This window comes from Seriola dumerili, unplaced genomic scaffold, assembly GCF_002260705.1.
Source record: "Seriola dumerili isolate Sdu_G_001 unplaced genomic scaffold, Sdu_1.0 BDQW01000088.1, whole genome shotgun sequence".
NCBI classification, from domain to species: domain Eukaryota; kingdom Metazoa; phylum Chordata; class Actinopteri; order Carangiformes; family Carangidae; genus Seriola; species Seriola dumerili.
Window position 1 is genome coordinate 2,637,163 of NW_019174343.1, and position 16,733 is coordinate 2,653,895.

Below are 16,733 nucleotides of genomic sequence, written 5' to 3' on the forward strand. Positions count from 1 at the left end.
TCATTCTGCTGGTTTCAGAATCATCAGATATTTCAGTGACTTTGTGTCCAACACTGAGCAAAAAAGAAAATGTGCATCCAGTACAAATTACAACGAGATGATGACTATCACTGCAGAGTCACTGACTCATCGATCCCATCATTTGAAAGACTTGATATCTACCATCTGGAGAGTGTCTGTGTCATTTCTGGCAGCATTTGAATGAAGACTTGTGGAAATATAGTAGATGTTAATTGATTTAGCATATTTTGAAAAATAGAGAGTGATGGACTTCTGGATTGACCATAGGTCACAGCGAGGCAAACTTCTGTTAGAATTCAGTGAATGTGCTGAAAAGAATTAAGCTCACTAGGACGTATGGGTGATTTATCTAGATTTTTTAAAGTAAGGAAGTTTGGAACTCTGCCTGCCTATCTGTAAAAATCAGTAAGAGGTTCTCCCTGAGTACCACTGTCACATCTTCACTGACACACAGTCATTAGAACTTTAACCAACTCAACAGGCTTTTAATGACATTCCTTTAAGTTGATTGAAGGGGGAGTGAAGTATTTACGGCTCCACACTGTGAGGTGGAGTTGGTGTTGGGGGAAAGAAAGTGCAGTGGGGTCGTGTTACTGGTCGGCCAAGTGTGGTAAAACACCATGGTGTCCTGCTTTATGAGTGAACCGTGTTCTCCACAGGTCGCTGTTGTTGGTGCAGCTGAGTCGGGGGCCAGGGGCTGCCGGTGCCCCGGTTTGATGTGTCAAGGGTTGTGTTTGTAAAAACAGGCTCTTTAATGACACTCTGGCCCTTTTGCAGCAGTCTGTCCCACCCTCCCTCCATCAGCACCAGTCAATCTGGAAGCCATTTGCTCCGTAGAGAAGGTTCAGGTGTGATCACCTCCAGCATCTGCTGAGTGTTTATTTACCCGAAGCACTTAACCCATTAGACAAACTGAAACAGGACAACTGTGGAGCCATCAACACTAGACCACATTCAGGGGTGGATGATTTTGCTTAGAAACTTCTGGCTTTTCCTCCCCTACACTTAAAGACAGATATTGTACTTTTGACTCCACTACATTTCTATGAAGTACTCTTACTTTGAAGCAGAGAATTTGGTCAGTGGAATGATTTTATGATTGATTATGAATTATTTTATGTTGAAAATGTGACAGACCATACACTAGTGTTCATCACAGGAGAAAACAACTCCTCCACTGTCAGTCATGTTTGAACCTGTCAGTGTCCTAACCATGGCGACGTTAGATAAAGATGAGGCAGAAGATTCTTCAGCAGAGACCATGCTCTGATCTGAGGTCTGTGTTTGAAGGTTTAAAGACAGATTCATTTAGTTTAAAATGTTTGCTGTGTTTACCACGACCACACTTCATCACTGAAAGAGAAATACAAAAACAACAATAGCTCCTCTTGTTGATTTGAATTTCTTCAAATTTGGCACAAACATTCACTTGAACTTAAGGATGAACTGATCAGAATTCGGTGGTCAAAGGTCAAAGGTCACTCACAAATTTGTTCACTAATTATGACACAATTTAACTCAAATATCTATAAGGATAAAATGAAGTGATGACATTTTATACCCAAAAGGTCACAGGTCAACTTCACTGTGACATCATAATGTTCTGTAAAACACTAACTCAGGAAGGAGAGATTGTGACCATATTTCCTGCAACTTGGCTGGTTGGTGGAGGAAACAACCATGAGGAGGTGATTCTAGTATTTGGCTGGACCACAACAGCAGGGCCAGCTATATAATCTGGATTGACTGAGTGATCATATCTCCACCACTGGTCAGCCGAGTGCCTCGTCACTGAGTTGGAGTGTCTGGTGCCAAGGTTCTATTAGGGGGCCGTTTACAGCTGCAGTGTTGACAATTTAGCTCATTGTCTCTAGATTGAAGACTTTTTCTTGTTACAGGCAGTCTACTGAGCTGCTCTGGTTTCCCAGCTGCTTGGGAACTGCAGGGAAGAGGAGGGGCACCCTGTTAAGAAATAAAGGGTTTCTATCCACTAAAACACTACAGGGCTTTTAATTTTGAAACACTTACAGGAAGTGTTGAGTTTGTATTAACAGGTCATGCACTAACTGTAACACGACAGACGGTAGCGACTGAAAACAAGGCTTCACACTTAAATACCTCTATTGGCCAACTCTACATATCTAACAGAGGGAGTTAGACATAAAGACCTGCCTCTAATAAAAGTCTGTTATGTTCTAGAGTTGAAGTAAATAAAGAATAAACTATTGTGGATCCAGATGGAGGCTGTGCTCTGAGAGACTAAATAAGAAAGATCGTCTGTCTCTGGCCCCAGTGGTTCACCTGGAGGAGCACACTCCCTCTCTCTCACTATGAGTGAAGTAAATGCAACATTGTGGTTATAAAATCAAGAAGCATACCAAGGCATTTTAAAGGCTTGTGCTGCATTACTCTGTGATACTAATACTTTACTATATTATATACAGAATATATTATTATATATTTACCCTCACTGATACCTGTTGCATTAAACTGCACTAGTCTTAGCAAGGAGTGCTTAATAAACTGGCAATTAAGTGTGTTTTTTATATTAAATCTTAATCTGTAACTGTAAAAGTACAATAACTAGCTTGCAAATAAACATTATAGTGGAGTAAAAAGCAGTTGTCTCTGAGATGTTGAGTATAATGTGGCATAAAATGGAAACACTAAAGTAAAGTTATTGCCTTAAATCATACTTAGGCACAGGACTTGAACTATTTCTCTCCATCACTTCCAATCATCACTGGACTGGATCACTGTTCTTTAAATATCATTGCGATTCTGCTTGTCTTTCACACCTAAAATTGCGAAACCCCCCTCCTCCCCATCACCACCACCACCATAACCTCCATGATGTCCAGTAACCACTCCACCACCAGCATCTAGACTAAGGGGATCCTGTCATATCGCCTAACTTCATATGGGCCTAATGAATGAATGAATACAAAGGCAAATGTGTGATCTTGTGCAAAACTGAAAACAACACAAATCCTCAATTTGAGCTTCATTGGGCCAGACAAATTCAATTGGACCAGAAATGAAGTTAAATTGTAATTTCTTCCAGGATGGAAAAACACTTCAGGTTTCTAAACACTGGAAACTGGTTGAATGTGAATGAAAAATGTTTCAACTGTGCGTCTATTAATACTTTGTTCAAACACTGCATCGGTTCATTTTTTTTCCTTTTTCTGAGGTTTATTTTCGACAGCTGCGTTACCTTTACTTGTCATTTGTATGCAGAAGCACTTTGAATCAAGTTTCTTATTGGAAACATTGAAAACTGGATGCATTTGAAGGCAAATGGTTTTATTTGAGTTGGTGTAAAAACATTACGTTCATTTGAAGTGTGTAGCTCAGAAACATTAGTAACTGGATGAAGGTGAATAAAAACACGGTTACACCTTAATTTTTCTTCATGTCTCGTCTAAATGCTGCGTTTGATCTTTTTCACCTTCACTCAATCAAAAAGTTTATTTTGATGACTAGATTCTTCAGTTCTCAGATCTTATAAACACGTTTCCAGCTTAAAAACATTGAAAATTGGATGAACATGAAGAACATGGCTTAATTTGAATTTTCATTAAAACTGTGTCCAAACAATTCATTGTGGACTTCCTTCTCTGAGAAAAGATTGTTTTGACAATGTTAGGGTCAGGCTGTCATTTTTTCCTAAAACCTTGTGAGCAAGTTTCTCCATTAGAAACATTAGAAGAAGAATATGAAGGGAAACACAGTTTTACTTCACGACTAAAAAAATTGTAGAAACTTTTTTTGGGGAGACCAGGATAAAGGTTTTCTGTTGGACTCCTATTGCTTACACTTCTCATACAGTAGAGACACACTGTACTATAGAGCACGTCAGATGGCATCTTATTAAGCACAAAGGCCCAGAAAAAAAAAAAACGTACTCCGAGGCTGGAATACAAAGTGGCCCCAGGTTTTTCTCCTTGTGGTAATTCAAGAATTAATTTAGGAAACGCACTATGTTAGCACAATAATTTAATTATGTTTCAACTACATTTTTATAGTGCCATGGGATTTACCTAATAACGCATGGCCCCAACTCCAGAGTGCCCTGTATTTTCTGGGGCCCCTAGGCAGCTTCCTGCTATGCCCTCTCTGTTATACAGCCTTATTTAAAGGTGTTTTACTGCCAAAACCTGTAAAGCCAAAGTGGTAGTTAGCAGTAGTCTTCAAAATAAATCCTAACTTAATGGTAACACCAAGTTTCTCATTTATGTCACATTTCAGTTTTTTTCAGCTAATAAATGAATGACATACATGTTAATGAAACTGACCATGTACATTCCAAGTTATCAGTCGTCGTAATTATTCCTTCAAACACCAACACGGAACTTTGTAAAAGGCGATACCAACTAGATTTGTCTAAGTGAACCTGTAGAAACCTCAAGTTCAGATACATACTTCAGAATCCATTTTCACACGGAGCGAGGACTGTGGCTTTGTTCCTGTCTTTTAGTGTGACATTATGAAGGGATCACCTCAGCCAGTATGAACAGGAGGGACACCTACAGCAACCCATGACTCGGTGTGTATTTAGGTTTAGAAAGAATGTGTTAAGACACTTGGAAAAACTTTGAAGTTATCCTTTTAAACATAGCATTGTTTTAAAAAATGATCGTATGCACTCTGTAACCTTGATGCTGTGTGGAAAGTGTGTGTGAGAAGAGTGGTCTGTATGAACATGACAAATAAAACAGTCAGATGTACCTGATAAATAAAACACGTGTTTATTTACACAAATATTTTCAAATACTAGTCTTCTACATAAGAACATAAAAATATATACAGTGATGTAGGGACTCGAACTGCTCTGTTCACAGGTCAACGTATACATTTTCTGATTTATTTGCATTATAAGGTTTTGAAATGGGAAAATAAAAGTATGCGTATGTACTGCAGGGTCTAAAACTTAAACTTTCAAACTCTGACACTAAAACACTGCGCAACACGCTACCCTTCAAGTGCTATTCAACAATTCAACTTCAATACTTCCCTCAACATGGTGGTGAAAGCCAATTAACTATATTACTCATCACTAAGCTCACCCATGTCACAACACTAATAGCACTTCAGTCACCTGCAGATGATTATTGTATCATGCCGTGATCTTATTCACTAGAACCCACACTTTCAACCTGTGTCAAGGCGTCTCCATAAGTAACTTCCACAAAATAAAACTAGGTCTGAGTCTCTTCTTCCAACCATCTGGGTAAACTTTGGTTATGTCTTGGAGTAATTCAAGAAAAGCCACTTGAAGCAGTTCAAGGATCTGGAAAGCAGCACGTTTGAGAAACTTTCTTTGAGAACCTGAATGAACTTTACCTGGTTTCTTAAGAGATCAGAGTACAACACTAGAGTTGATCAAACCACCTGATGGTAATGAACCTTATCCAGCAGTCCACAACATTGCAATACAAAACAGTTTAATAATGGATGACATGACTGGGAGTCGTATTATCAAAAGAAGACTGGTGATCTGGTGTGGTAAGAAAGGCAAGACAGGACTACTCAGGCAGAGAAAGTGTTCAAGTGTCATTGCGTTCACATACAGCTGGAGCACAGGACAGCACCAAACACTTCCAAAATGCTGCAACATGGAGGGTGTAAAGACTGGTCTCGGGAGGTAAACTGAGTGTTTTCATCAGATGTTGTTTATGACAATGCTGCAGTAGTGAACTACACAGGATGTGCTCCTCTTGAACATCTTTTTTTCTTTTGCCTTCTGTTGATGTACTTATTGACCAGTGCCTTCACTGTCCAAACTAAAACACAGGGTGGGGCTGGGCGGGTCCTGAGACCCAAATCCGCCATGGACAACACTCGCTCTCAGACTCACCACACAAACACACACCCATGTAATCACTACAGCTTGTGAGAAAATGGAGGGATTACCTGTATATTTCAGTTACACAGAACATTCATTTCAGATGTCAGGTAAACACGTTCATTCAAGGAAGGAAAGGAATGCAGAAACTTTTTTTTTTCTTTGACGACAGTGTCCTCCAGCCAGGGGCACACTGAGTTAGACAGGATGTGGTGAGGGCTGGCAGAATGGCACCTGTCTAGTTCTTCACCCGAGCTGGGTGGTGGTGGTGGTGGTGGTGGTGGTGGTGGAGATGGGAGAGATGAGGATTTAGATGGGGTGTCACTGTGGGGCACCAGCAGCAGCGGGCACCGGGGTGCTTAGGGCATTGGTGGCAGCAGACAGGACCGGCGTGCCAATGAGAGGGCCTAGGGCAGTGGAGGCTGGCAAGGCAGAGATACCTGAAAAATGAGAGCCAGAGAGACCATTAGAAAACTAGCACAACACACTGTATGCTCATTTCTGAGCAGGAACCACTATTTAATAAATGTGTCACTTATCTCTTCCACCCAGTCCCCATACAAAGCACTTTTTTACAGCAAAGATACCCAACACTAATGTTCTGTTCATTGAGGTAAAGGAAATGCAGCACTCACACTTGAATAGTCTTGATATTTAATATGGGGCAAACAACTAGCATTTTTCAGCTGTCAGCTATCAGCATAAGAAACATTGCTCAGACAATATATACATATATATGTATATTAGGGATCTACTGAAATGTTTTTTCAGGGCCAATACCGATTATTGGTAATCAAGGAGACTGATAAACAATATTTGGAACCAATATGCCAACACAAAACTGCTGCCATATAAGGACACTCAACGTGGCATCCAGGTGTTTCTATTATGTTGTCCACTCTATTATATCAGTGAAAGTGGGCTTGATAACAGAAACACCTTTGTATGATATAATACAGCTACACACACACACTACATCCTCCATAATGATCATACAGATAAATCAACAACTGACTAAAACAATTTTATTACAAACTGAATATTATAACCTTCATATAGCTGATGATTGTCACAATGGAGGTTGCATTACTAGGTTTATCAATTCTAACCTCAACTTTGCTAGCAATAAAGCTTTCACCTCCATTGTGAATGAAACAACACTACTGCCTTTTTGCCCACAACTAAATGCGCTATCTAGCAGGTCACATGAACGTGTGTTAGGGTGCACTGCAATGGTAGAGACAAAATGAATCACTCTTCTAGTTACATGTTTCACAAACCAGAAAATATCTCCGCTCATCACCCTCCTCCATACCATGTGAGCATCTCACAGTGCACCACAACCCAGTGCTGTTAAATTAGGAGTGGTGAAGAGTTACTGGAGATATAGAATAATTACATTTTAATTTACGTTTTATTTGTTTACTTTATTCATTTTTACAAGAAAGTTATTAATTCATTTTATTTATATAAAAATTATGTGAGGTTTATAAGAAACATTGCACCCTGCACTTTTCAACTTGCATGTTATACATGTTGAAATGTTCCATTTCCCAGTGTTTAATTAAACATATGTTTAACAGCATTTAAAGGAAGTTTCATTTATCACTATGGGGGTAATTATGACAGTTAATAGTGATCACCAAGCTCTAACATGAATTTTTTATTTCTTGTTGGAAATTTTAGTTTTTTTTTCCTCTACCTCCTATACATAGTTTTGACCATTATTCCTATTGATTAGGGCGCTGATTCATTGAGATCTGACAGTGCAGAAAAACTGGCAGCAACAGCTTTACAAGAATTTAATGCAGGCTAATGCAGAAACCTGAGGAATTACACAATTACACCTGTCAACCAATATATTGAAAGGAAGAGGGAATACTACTTTTACGATACTGCTTATTGATCCAGTACTTTAACAGTTCTCTTATTGGTAATTTGTTATTTTATAAGTTTAGTTTTCTCCATTGTCACAAAGAGCAGGGTCTCTGTGTTTGTGCTGCACAGTGCTCCAGCATGAGACACAGAGCTGCCCCCGCCCCTCACACATACAGGTTCTGAGAAAGAGGTCTCTTCCTCTGCGTTGGGAACAGTGAAAATGCATCATTCATGGACGAATGTCTTAATCAGAAACAGAGTTGGTGAGATAAAATGTGCGAGAGAACTTTTATGCAGGAATAAAAAATGGGAAATCTAAATTTCTCCAATACCGAGAGCAGAATCGATGATGTTGGAGCTTATCAATACTACAATCTTTTATCTAGAAGATATTGTTGCAGAATAATAAATTTGTCATGTACGTGTGTTCTCACCAGTGATCATGCTGGCTGTGCTAACAGCTGTATTCCCACTGGGCAAGTTGGCTGATCCGGCCACACGAGACTGATCTTTCACAATGGGGACTGTGGGGACAACAAATATAAATAAATCACTTATTCTGTCTTTGCCATCACTGATTTTGATTACATTCTTATAATCATAACCACAGGGTGTTTATGAGGGCTCACAGAAGTAAGGGTGATCCATGGCCTCATGGGCGGTCAGCCGGGCTTGGTGGTCATAGCGCAGCAGCTTGTCCAAGAAATCCAGAGCCTCGGGGCTGACCAAGTGCTGGTTCTCACTGTGGACGAACCTCTCCCACCGCTTACGTGAATGCCTGTATGGAAAAAGCAAAATAAAAAACTCTGAATTCTCAAATCAATTTAGAAAGAAGGAAGCGGAGTCTTTTAGAAAGACAAATGTGACAATCAAACCAACAAAGCAAGAGAACTGGAAGGAATGTGAAATTTCAAGTATCAAAGCAAGGGGTCTGAATATTTATGTCAATGGCATATTTCACTTTTTCCTTTTTCATAAATTTGCAAAGAATTCTAAATTCTGTTTTCACTTTGTCATTATGGGGGGTTGAGAGTAAACTGATGATTTTAGCAGCAGGCTGCCGCATAACAATATGTGACAGACGTGAAGGGGTGTGAACACTTTCTGAACGCATCGTAGCTCTTCCTTTCCTATGTAAATGCTAAGAATAGTAACAAAACAAAAGCCTGCACAGTCATGATGACACCATCATCATCATGTTACTGCAGTAACAGCTCTCACCTTCCCAGAATGTCATTGAAGCGAGGTTCCAGCTCAATGTTGTACTTGTCAATGTAGTCGTACAGGTCTTCAGTTCCCAGAACCTTGGCTATTCTCACCAACTAGAGGGAAACAAACAGCCAGTCACCTTAAATAAAATACTGGCTGGGTCACCACTGATGAGATCTGAGGCCAGAAATATGCCAATGCTGTTTTAAAAAAAAAAACTAACCACAATAACAATGGGGGAATAATACCAATTTTGGGTCAACTTTCAATTTTAGTCATCGTTTGACCTTTAACGGAGCTGCTTGTCACCATTTAGGAATTTCAGATATTTCTCTACCTTGACTGGAGTCCACCTTTGGTAAATTCAGGCCCTTCCTCTGTGACTAGTACATTTTGCCAAGCAGGCAGCTCTAGGAAGAGTCCTGTTTGTTCCAAACTTCTTCCAGAAATGTGTGTCCTTCCCCAGATCTGAGCCTCAACACAATCCTGTCTCTGAGCTCTACAGCAGCTCCTTCCTCCTCATGGTTTCTGCTCTACTCTGCATTGTCAGTTGTGTGAACTTATATAGACAGGTGTGTGTCCTTCCACATCATGTCCAATCAGCTGACTTTACCCCAGATGGACTCCAATCACGGTGTAGAAACAAACAAAGTCATTATTTTCTCTCTCTCTCTCTCTCTCTCTCTCTCTATATATATATATATATATATATATATATACATATATATTATTCTTTTATGTATGTTATTCCTTTTTAAATAATTTGCAAAAAATTCTACAATTATGTTTTGACTTTGTCATCATGGGGCACTAAGTGTCTGAAGACTTTCTGAATGCACTGTATCAGCTACTGAAGGACTGTAGATGTTCAACAGGAGAATTCTGCCCCAACATCCAACCCTGCTTTGTGTTTACCTGGTCATAGTTGTCATGGCCATGGAAGAAGGGCTCCTTCCTGAAGATCATGCTCGCCAGCATACAGCCAAGGCTCCACATATCCAGACTGTAGTCATACATCTGAAACACAAAGTACACGTCTTAAAAGAGCGCAGATCAAATGAAAACAGGAAAATGAAATTCTATCCAGCCCGATATTTTTTTGGTTTGTAGAAGAGATGACAAATAATGCAAATCACTGTGGTTAATCTGTAGCGTAATACAATGGTCAGCGCAAGTGCGCTTATGCACAGGAATATAGAAGTTGGGAAAACGTAGTGCCAAGGAAAGGGCTGTTTGACAGCAAAATAAAGCTGTGAAAATATTCAAAATATAGCTTACACTTGACCAAGTGACTCAAACATGTTTGTTCTGCTGTCGCCCTCTACACAAGTAAAATGCTCAGCTTCTGTACCAGTACTCCTGCCTTCTTCTCCAAACTGGAAACTGACTATGACTGACTAAGTGTGACTCGGCTTCTCTGCTCTGCTGTCTACTGTGTATGTGGTGGATGATCCACTAATTTCACTCCCTAGTTTCTTCAAGTGATGATAAAAGAGACAACTTTAAAGGGATACAACAGCAGGTTTTGTCGATTGCTGTTTGGTAACACCATTCAACCACTGACCCCTCCTCCCAGGCTGAACAAGCAAGAGATCAGTGTTTGCAAGAATACAGCAGCAAATCATCACACTCACTTCAGATATTGAGATCCATGTGCAACATTTTGTTTGTTTTCAAGCACAACTCAAAAAGCCGAAGTGCCACTTTCATGCCCAATTGCAATATCAAATTGAAATACTGAACATGGGTGCAAGGTTTTGTGAGTTTTTACACTCCATAAAGGCCTCAGAGATTTGTTTTTTCATGAGTTTTCAAGCAGCCAGAGCCCCTCAAAAATGCATTTTCCCAGCAGAATAATAATAATAATAATCTCTACAAAAGCAATAGGTTTATTGCACCTTCAATGACAGAGACCTTTCCGGCCCTAGCATCCTTTGTACTCCGGCCCTTATAAATGCAAGGACAAAAGCTTTGAGATGCACCATCTGCAACTCCCCTGTGAAACACTTAAATGTGCCCAGCAGTGTTTCAGATTGTGTGTAACTGATAAATCACAAACAAAGCAAAAGGACTTACAAAAGGCTCTCAGTAAACACCAATGACATAATTAAAATCCACCTGAAGCATACTAGCACACAGGCATACCTGATAGTCCACTAAGAGCTCAGGTCCTTTAAAGTAGCGAGAGGCGACTCTGACATTATACTCCTGTCCCGGATGGTAAAACTCTGCCAGGCCCCAGTCAATAAGGCGTAACTACAGACAAAGAAATGAAGCAGTTAGAGAGCTCATGTATTACTGTTCAACAAAGCAAAGTAAATGAAAACTGAATTAATGAGTCCAAGCACAAAAAGGCAGCAAAGAACAGGCAAACAAAAAGCTACACAACAACAATAATGATTAAACTTGGTTAATAGTTCAATTTAATATTTCAGATACTTTTTTGTTTTGGCCAAAGGGGCACAAACAGCGATTGTGTTTATCACTCACCTTGCGGTGTTCATGATCAATCATCACGTTATGTGGCTTCACATCTCTATGCATAATTCCCATGCTGTGGCAGTAGTCCAGGGCCTATAGAAAAGAGCAGCAGGGCCTTGTCATCCATTGGTCAAAAGGTTTTTCTACCCAGAAATTTTAAAACAGCAACAAAATACTGGACAACACACAAGGTGTTGATGGAAAAACCAGAGGCGAGGTTTGAAACTGTATGAGAACCAAAGCATGTACAAAAACCAAACCAAACAAAACAACAATAAGCTTCTTTCAAAATGCATTTAACCCTCATCTGAGGACCTAATGCTTCACCAGCCTCAGGGTGTTTAGAGGGAACACATTATGAGCCAAGATGCGGCTGGAGGACTCACTTTGAGGATCTCGTACATGTAGAACCGAATGTCATAGTCTGTCAGGGTCTGGTACAGTTGCTGGAAACCAAAGCAAGTAATTAGTCTTTCTATTGTAATACAGGTAATGGACAACACACATTGATGGAACAGTCAGACATCAGACAGCACCTGGTAGGATTGTGCCAGTGACTGAGGATAGAACCAGAAGATGGTTGACTTTCTGGCACCGAAGACATAACACTGGACTTTTATTTTCCTCCATCACATACACACACGTGTACAGAAAAACCACTAGTATGCCAAGAAAGGAGGTATCCATTATCTCACACAACAAAGGTTTATAAATTATGAAAAGTTTAGTTCCTACCTTGAAGTCTGTGTTGTTGACATGTTCAAAGACCAAAGCGGGTGTGCGGGACTGCAAAATATAATAGGTTTTTATTTGATATGTTGCAGTCTCAACCAACAATATCTACTAACACGTGTAGTTAAATTCATCTGTTTGGCTGAAACAGTAACACTGTTATAAGTTATGGCACTAATGCAAATGCTGTATGAACCAACTAGGCAGCCACACTGTGAGCAACACTATGGCTAAATTTCATTATGTCTGTTTGTTTCCTGTAGATATGAGTGAGCAGGGAAACTCAGTCAGCATATGAACAGTCATCAGGACAGATATTGGCTGTCACTAGGCATTCAAATTTCAGCAATTACAATTTCTCTTGTTTTGATTTTTAACTCACCAGCTTCACCACTGATGATAGGAAATACAGCCATTCAGGACGGGCTATTTCTACAGTTTGATTTTAAATTCTAGTTAAATGACATCTCCAAAACAAGACTTTTAACAGTGAATCCAATGTTGGGTTAATATAAGTCTTTTCTTTTCTTTTAATGCAGTGTACTTAGCACTTGCTGGCAAATTATTTTGACACTAAAACTGCTGACCATTTATTCACAAACGATCATTTGTTGCTTACAGTGTGAACTAACTGCTATGTACTACTTTATATGCTATTAATCTGCATCTAAGATCACAAGTTGCCAGGGCCCAAGTAATGTATTAAAACTGCAAATCAAAATGTATTCAATTTACAATGATGTAAAAGGAAGCTGAAAATCTTATGGCATTTTTACTTGTGTTTTTTCAATAAAACACCATTTGTCTGTAATGCATCTTCAGTCAACTGGTTCATCAACAAATTGCATCATCAAACACTATAGATTATCTCAGGTGGCGACAGGTGAGTCTCATTTTCATTTTTTCACACAAATACAAAGAAGAGAATGACTGTTGTTGTTTCTTTGTCAATGACTGAGTGACAGAGTTGGGTGAGTGGTGAAGTTATACCATTAGTGACTGAGTGTTGGACTTTTCCCATTGGCCATTGCTCTTTCCAAATGACTTGGCATGAACAAATTTCTGTTATGTCATCAGGGGGTGTTTACAGCAGATTCACAACAGTTTACAGTATCTCCTCAAATAGCTAGTGTGGCCTTTATTTACCTCAACTGCAGAAGGTTCTGATTGGGTGGCCTGACCCATCCAGGTACAAAGACCGCTCTACTAGGCGTAGGAGTACGGTTAGAACAAACCTGTTGGTAGAGGAAGGGGAGCAACGTGTGTCTCCTCAAGATTCTGATGCTAGCTCCTATCCCAATTCCAAAACCCCAGCTACTAAACAGCAGACTTAAGCTGCCTAATTTTGCAGTGTCACCACATATAACAAGTCAGGTTATTATTGATCTGATGTTGATCTTGCACAAATATAATGTAGAGTTTTAATAAAGAAAACTATTTTTGAATCAAATTTTGTCTGAAAAAAGGGGTCAAAATCTAGTATGTGGCTGGACCACATATGGTCAATGTTCAAAATTTAGGACATAGTTGAAAACTGTTGTATACTCGCTGCTGACAACTAATATCATCTTTTTGCCATTTTGATACTTCTTTTGGATGCTTGTCTGACAGCCATTATTCGTCACCCACGATGCTGTCTTTGGTTTATAAATTGTGTCACAACCAGTCACACTTTTTGCTTGGTTCATATAGAGTATTCATTGAGCAGCTCTGTTATTTATTCATTAGGTGCTATATGTGTTTTGATTTGAAAGTTCAGTTGCTGTGCATGCTGCAGTTAGCAGGCTAGTTGTTTAACATGAAAACAGGCTGGTTAGCAGCCACTGAACTTTTAAAATGAAAATTTCTTAATATAGCACCTTTTAATGATGCGAACTGTATGATTCATCTGAAAAGTAGATCACATGCCAAAGTAAAATTGTCCATGATATAAGTTCATGAGATCGCCCACCTCTAGACCACACCATTAGGTTAAAAGGCGGAGCAGGGCAACTCATTACACACATGTATAAGTTTTTGATGTTTCTACATTAATGTTTTTATACAAAACATAATGTAAAATAATGGTATTCTGGAGATTATGTTTAGTATAATTACACTATACCAATCAAACCTAAAAACATTGCTAAATTTGGCTGAATTATAAGGGCCAGAAGTGCTCCTAAATGAAGAACTGTTTGCAGAACTGAGCTAAATGATCTGACTCACTAAAAAGACCCAGAATCCCCATCACTACATTGCTTCTTATGCAATAATGAAGTTAGAAGTTCCATTATCTTGTGTGATGAACGGTCGTTCCAGATGGTCGGGCCCACTTTAACATCTGCTGGTGCCTCTTCTCTATGGAAGGTAACTAAGGTATGCCCAAAAAGTCATTAGGTGCTTTTTTTGCAAAAAAGTCTCTTGCAACAAACGGGCTAAGTTGATAACTCTGCAGGTTCTACACACCCCTCTCATAGAAACTGTTCGTGCCACACAGCATTCAGTTGACCAATGGTGTAACTCAATCACTGAACTCTATCATTCACTCAGTCTCAGTTTGGTCTTATCGCCGAACCCTTCATTCAACTTCTCATTCAATTTGTAAAGATGATATTATCATTAGTAATGCACTCTATTTTAAATCTAGTTTTTGTATCACTTTCCTACACATTGATCCACTAGGACTGCCATCCTGCAATCTGCTCTTTTTTTAAATTCAAAACAGAATTGAATCTATATGGATTATAAATGTTTATGATGGCACTGGCATATCATAATATAATAACAATGCACTGTTGTTCCATTTTTAGAGAAAGCCCTGGCACAAGTTAGGAGTACAAGACTATAAATGCTTAGATACATCTAACTTAAAGCCACAGCTCACTTAGTACTTACAGACACATACTTCTCCAACCCAAGTGAAATCGATAAGCTTGCACAGGTGGTGGGCTCACCACGCTATTGGTACAGTAATCATATTTCAGAACCCAGACCAGTTTGTTTTTTCATAAAATGTTAAAACATGTTATCAGGAAAACACACAAAAATATAGATATCATTTAAATATAGCATTTGCTATAACCATGACCAAAGATTCAAGTGTTCTTGAAAAATAATTATACTTTACTTACTACAGGGTCTTTCACAATATCTATGAGGGAGATGATGTTAGGACCTCCGCGTAAATTCTCCAAAATCTTAATCTCACGCTTGATTTTCTTTTTCTTCACAGGCTAAAGGGAAAAGGAAGAGACAGTTAGATGGAGTTCAGGATAGAGCCTTATCATTCAATCAGAGTCACTGACTCAATCTACACCTCTGTCTCTGGATAGATTTACCTTCAGTATCTTCACCACAACTTTCTCATTATTGGTGATGTTGATTGCCTCAAAAACTTCACTGTACTTGCCACGCCCAAGCTTCCGCACTAACTGAAAGTCATCCTGGTTTCTGCGGAGGAAAAATCACAACCATACATCAGCTGGGTTAAAGCATTCCCAAACAGCATGTTGCAAGAATTATGTGCGGGTCAACAAGGTATTTACCCCCATTCAACTACATGGGACTCGTAGTCCCAGTACTCCCTGGGCCGGTGGGTGTTGACCTCAGTGTACACACGGGCCCGGCTCGGCACGGGTCCTGACATGTCCGACAGCTTGGCGGATGGGATGGAGAGATCTTATTGCAGCAGAGGACGGTTGGAGTTCAGGGAGGATGGGTGGAAGATAGGAAGACGAGGGAAGGTAGGGAACAAGGGAGGTTGATCCCAACAGGCCAAGGGTTTTTTGGGGGGATGGAAGGGGGGAAGGGGGGTTGTTTGAGGACGGGGGGAGGGGGAAGGGGGGGGCACCAGGGGCACGGTGGAATAGCTAACATAGAAGTTGGGAGAAAATTAAAGATTAGAGAAATTGAATTCCTGATTCATCCCGCTACATCACAGTATTGCAGTACCTTCATCACTGGTGTATGCAGTGTCTCCAGCCATACATTTACAATGATATCAAATGAAGAAAAGCCACAAAGCCCCACACCAGTTTGTTTGACATTGCCCCTTAATTAATTTATCAGAAACGTCATGTATTCATTATGTATTAGTACATCCCTTTGCTGACATTGACGAAAATGCCAAGTTCACTGCTGCAAGGCTATCTTAAGCTAGCAAACCTTTAACTGCTAGTACTGTTTTGCTCTCTAAGCTCACAAACCCTATAGGTCCCCCTCCACGGTAGTACACTGCTCAGCCTCTGCGCCGGTACTCCTGCCTGCTTCTCCAAACACTGATACACTGACTATGAATAAGTACCTAATACAACCACACGTCAAATATCCCAATAATATCGATTGTTCCAATGTATCATCTATTACAGTGAGACTCGCCAGTAAAAATTGTATTCATAGGTCTAAGTAACAGTTAATAACTGAAGATTTAATTGTTTGTAATCCACCGCCGCAACATGAATGAATATATTTTCCAGACCGACCCGATCAATTGCCCCATTAGGCATTAGCTTGCTAGACCAATCAACATTAAATTCAGTGAAAATTTGACTTTCACTAAAGGCTCCCACAGTCATTTTGCGTC

General features: G+C 39.7%; 1 protein-coding gene across 1 annotated transcript; it reads right to left on the reverse strand.

The window, feature by feature from the left end:
• Nucleotides 1-5,451: 5,451 nt before the first annotated feature.
• Nucleotides 5,452-15,797, reverse strand: LOC111221676 (casein kinase II subunit alpha). Its single transcript, XM_022745169.1, has 12 exons — nt 15,697-15,797; nt 15,490-15,601; nt 15,283-15,384; nt 12,173-12,223; nt 11,824-11,883; nt 11,447-11,530; nt 11,102-11,212; nt 9,872-9,973; nt 8,969-9,069; nt 8,377-8,525; nt 8,182-8,271; nt 5,452-6,309 (listed from the first exon to the last, which is right to left on the reverse strand). The coding sequence occupies exons 1-12, from the start codon at nt 15,795-15,797 to the stop codon at nt 6,191-6,193; spliced, it is 1,182 nt and encodes a 393-aa protein (XP_022600890.1). The 3' UTR covers nt 5,452-6,190.
• Nucleotides 15,798-16,733: the final 936 nt, after the last annotated feature.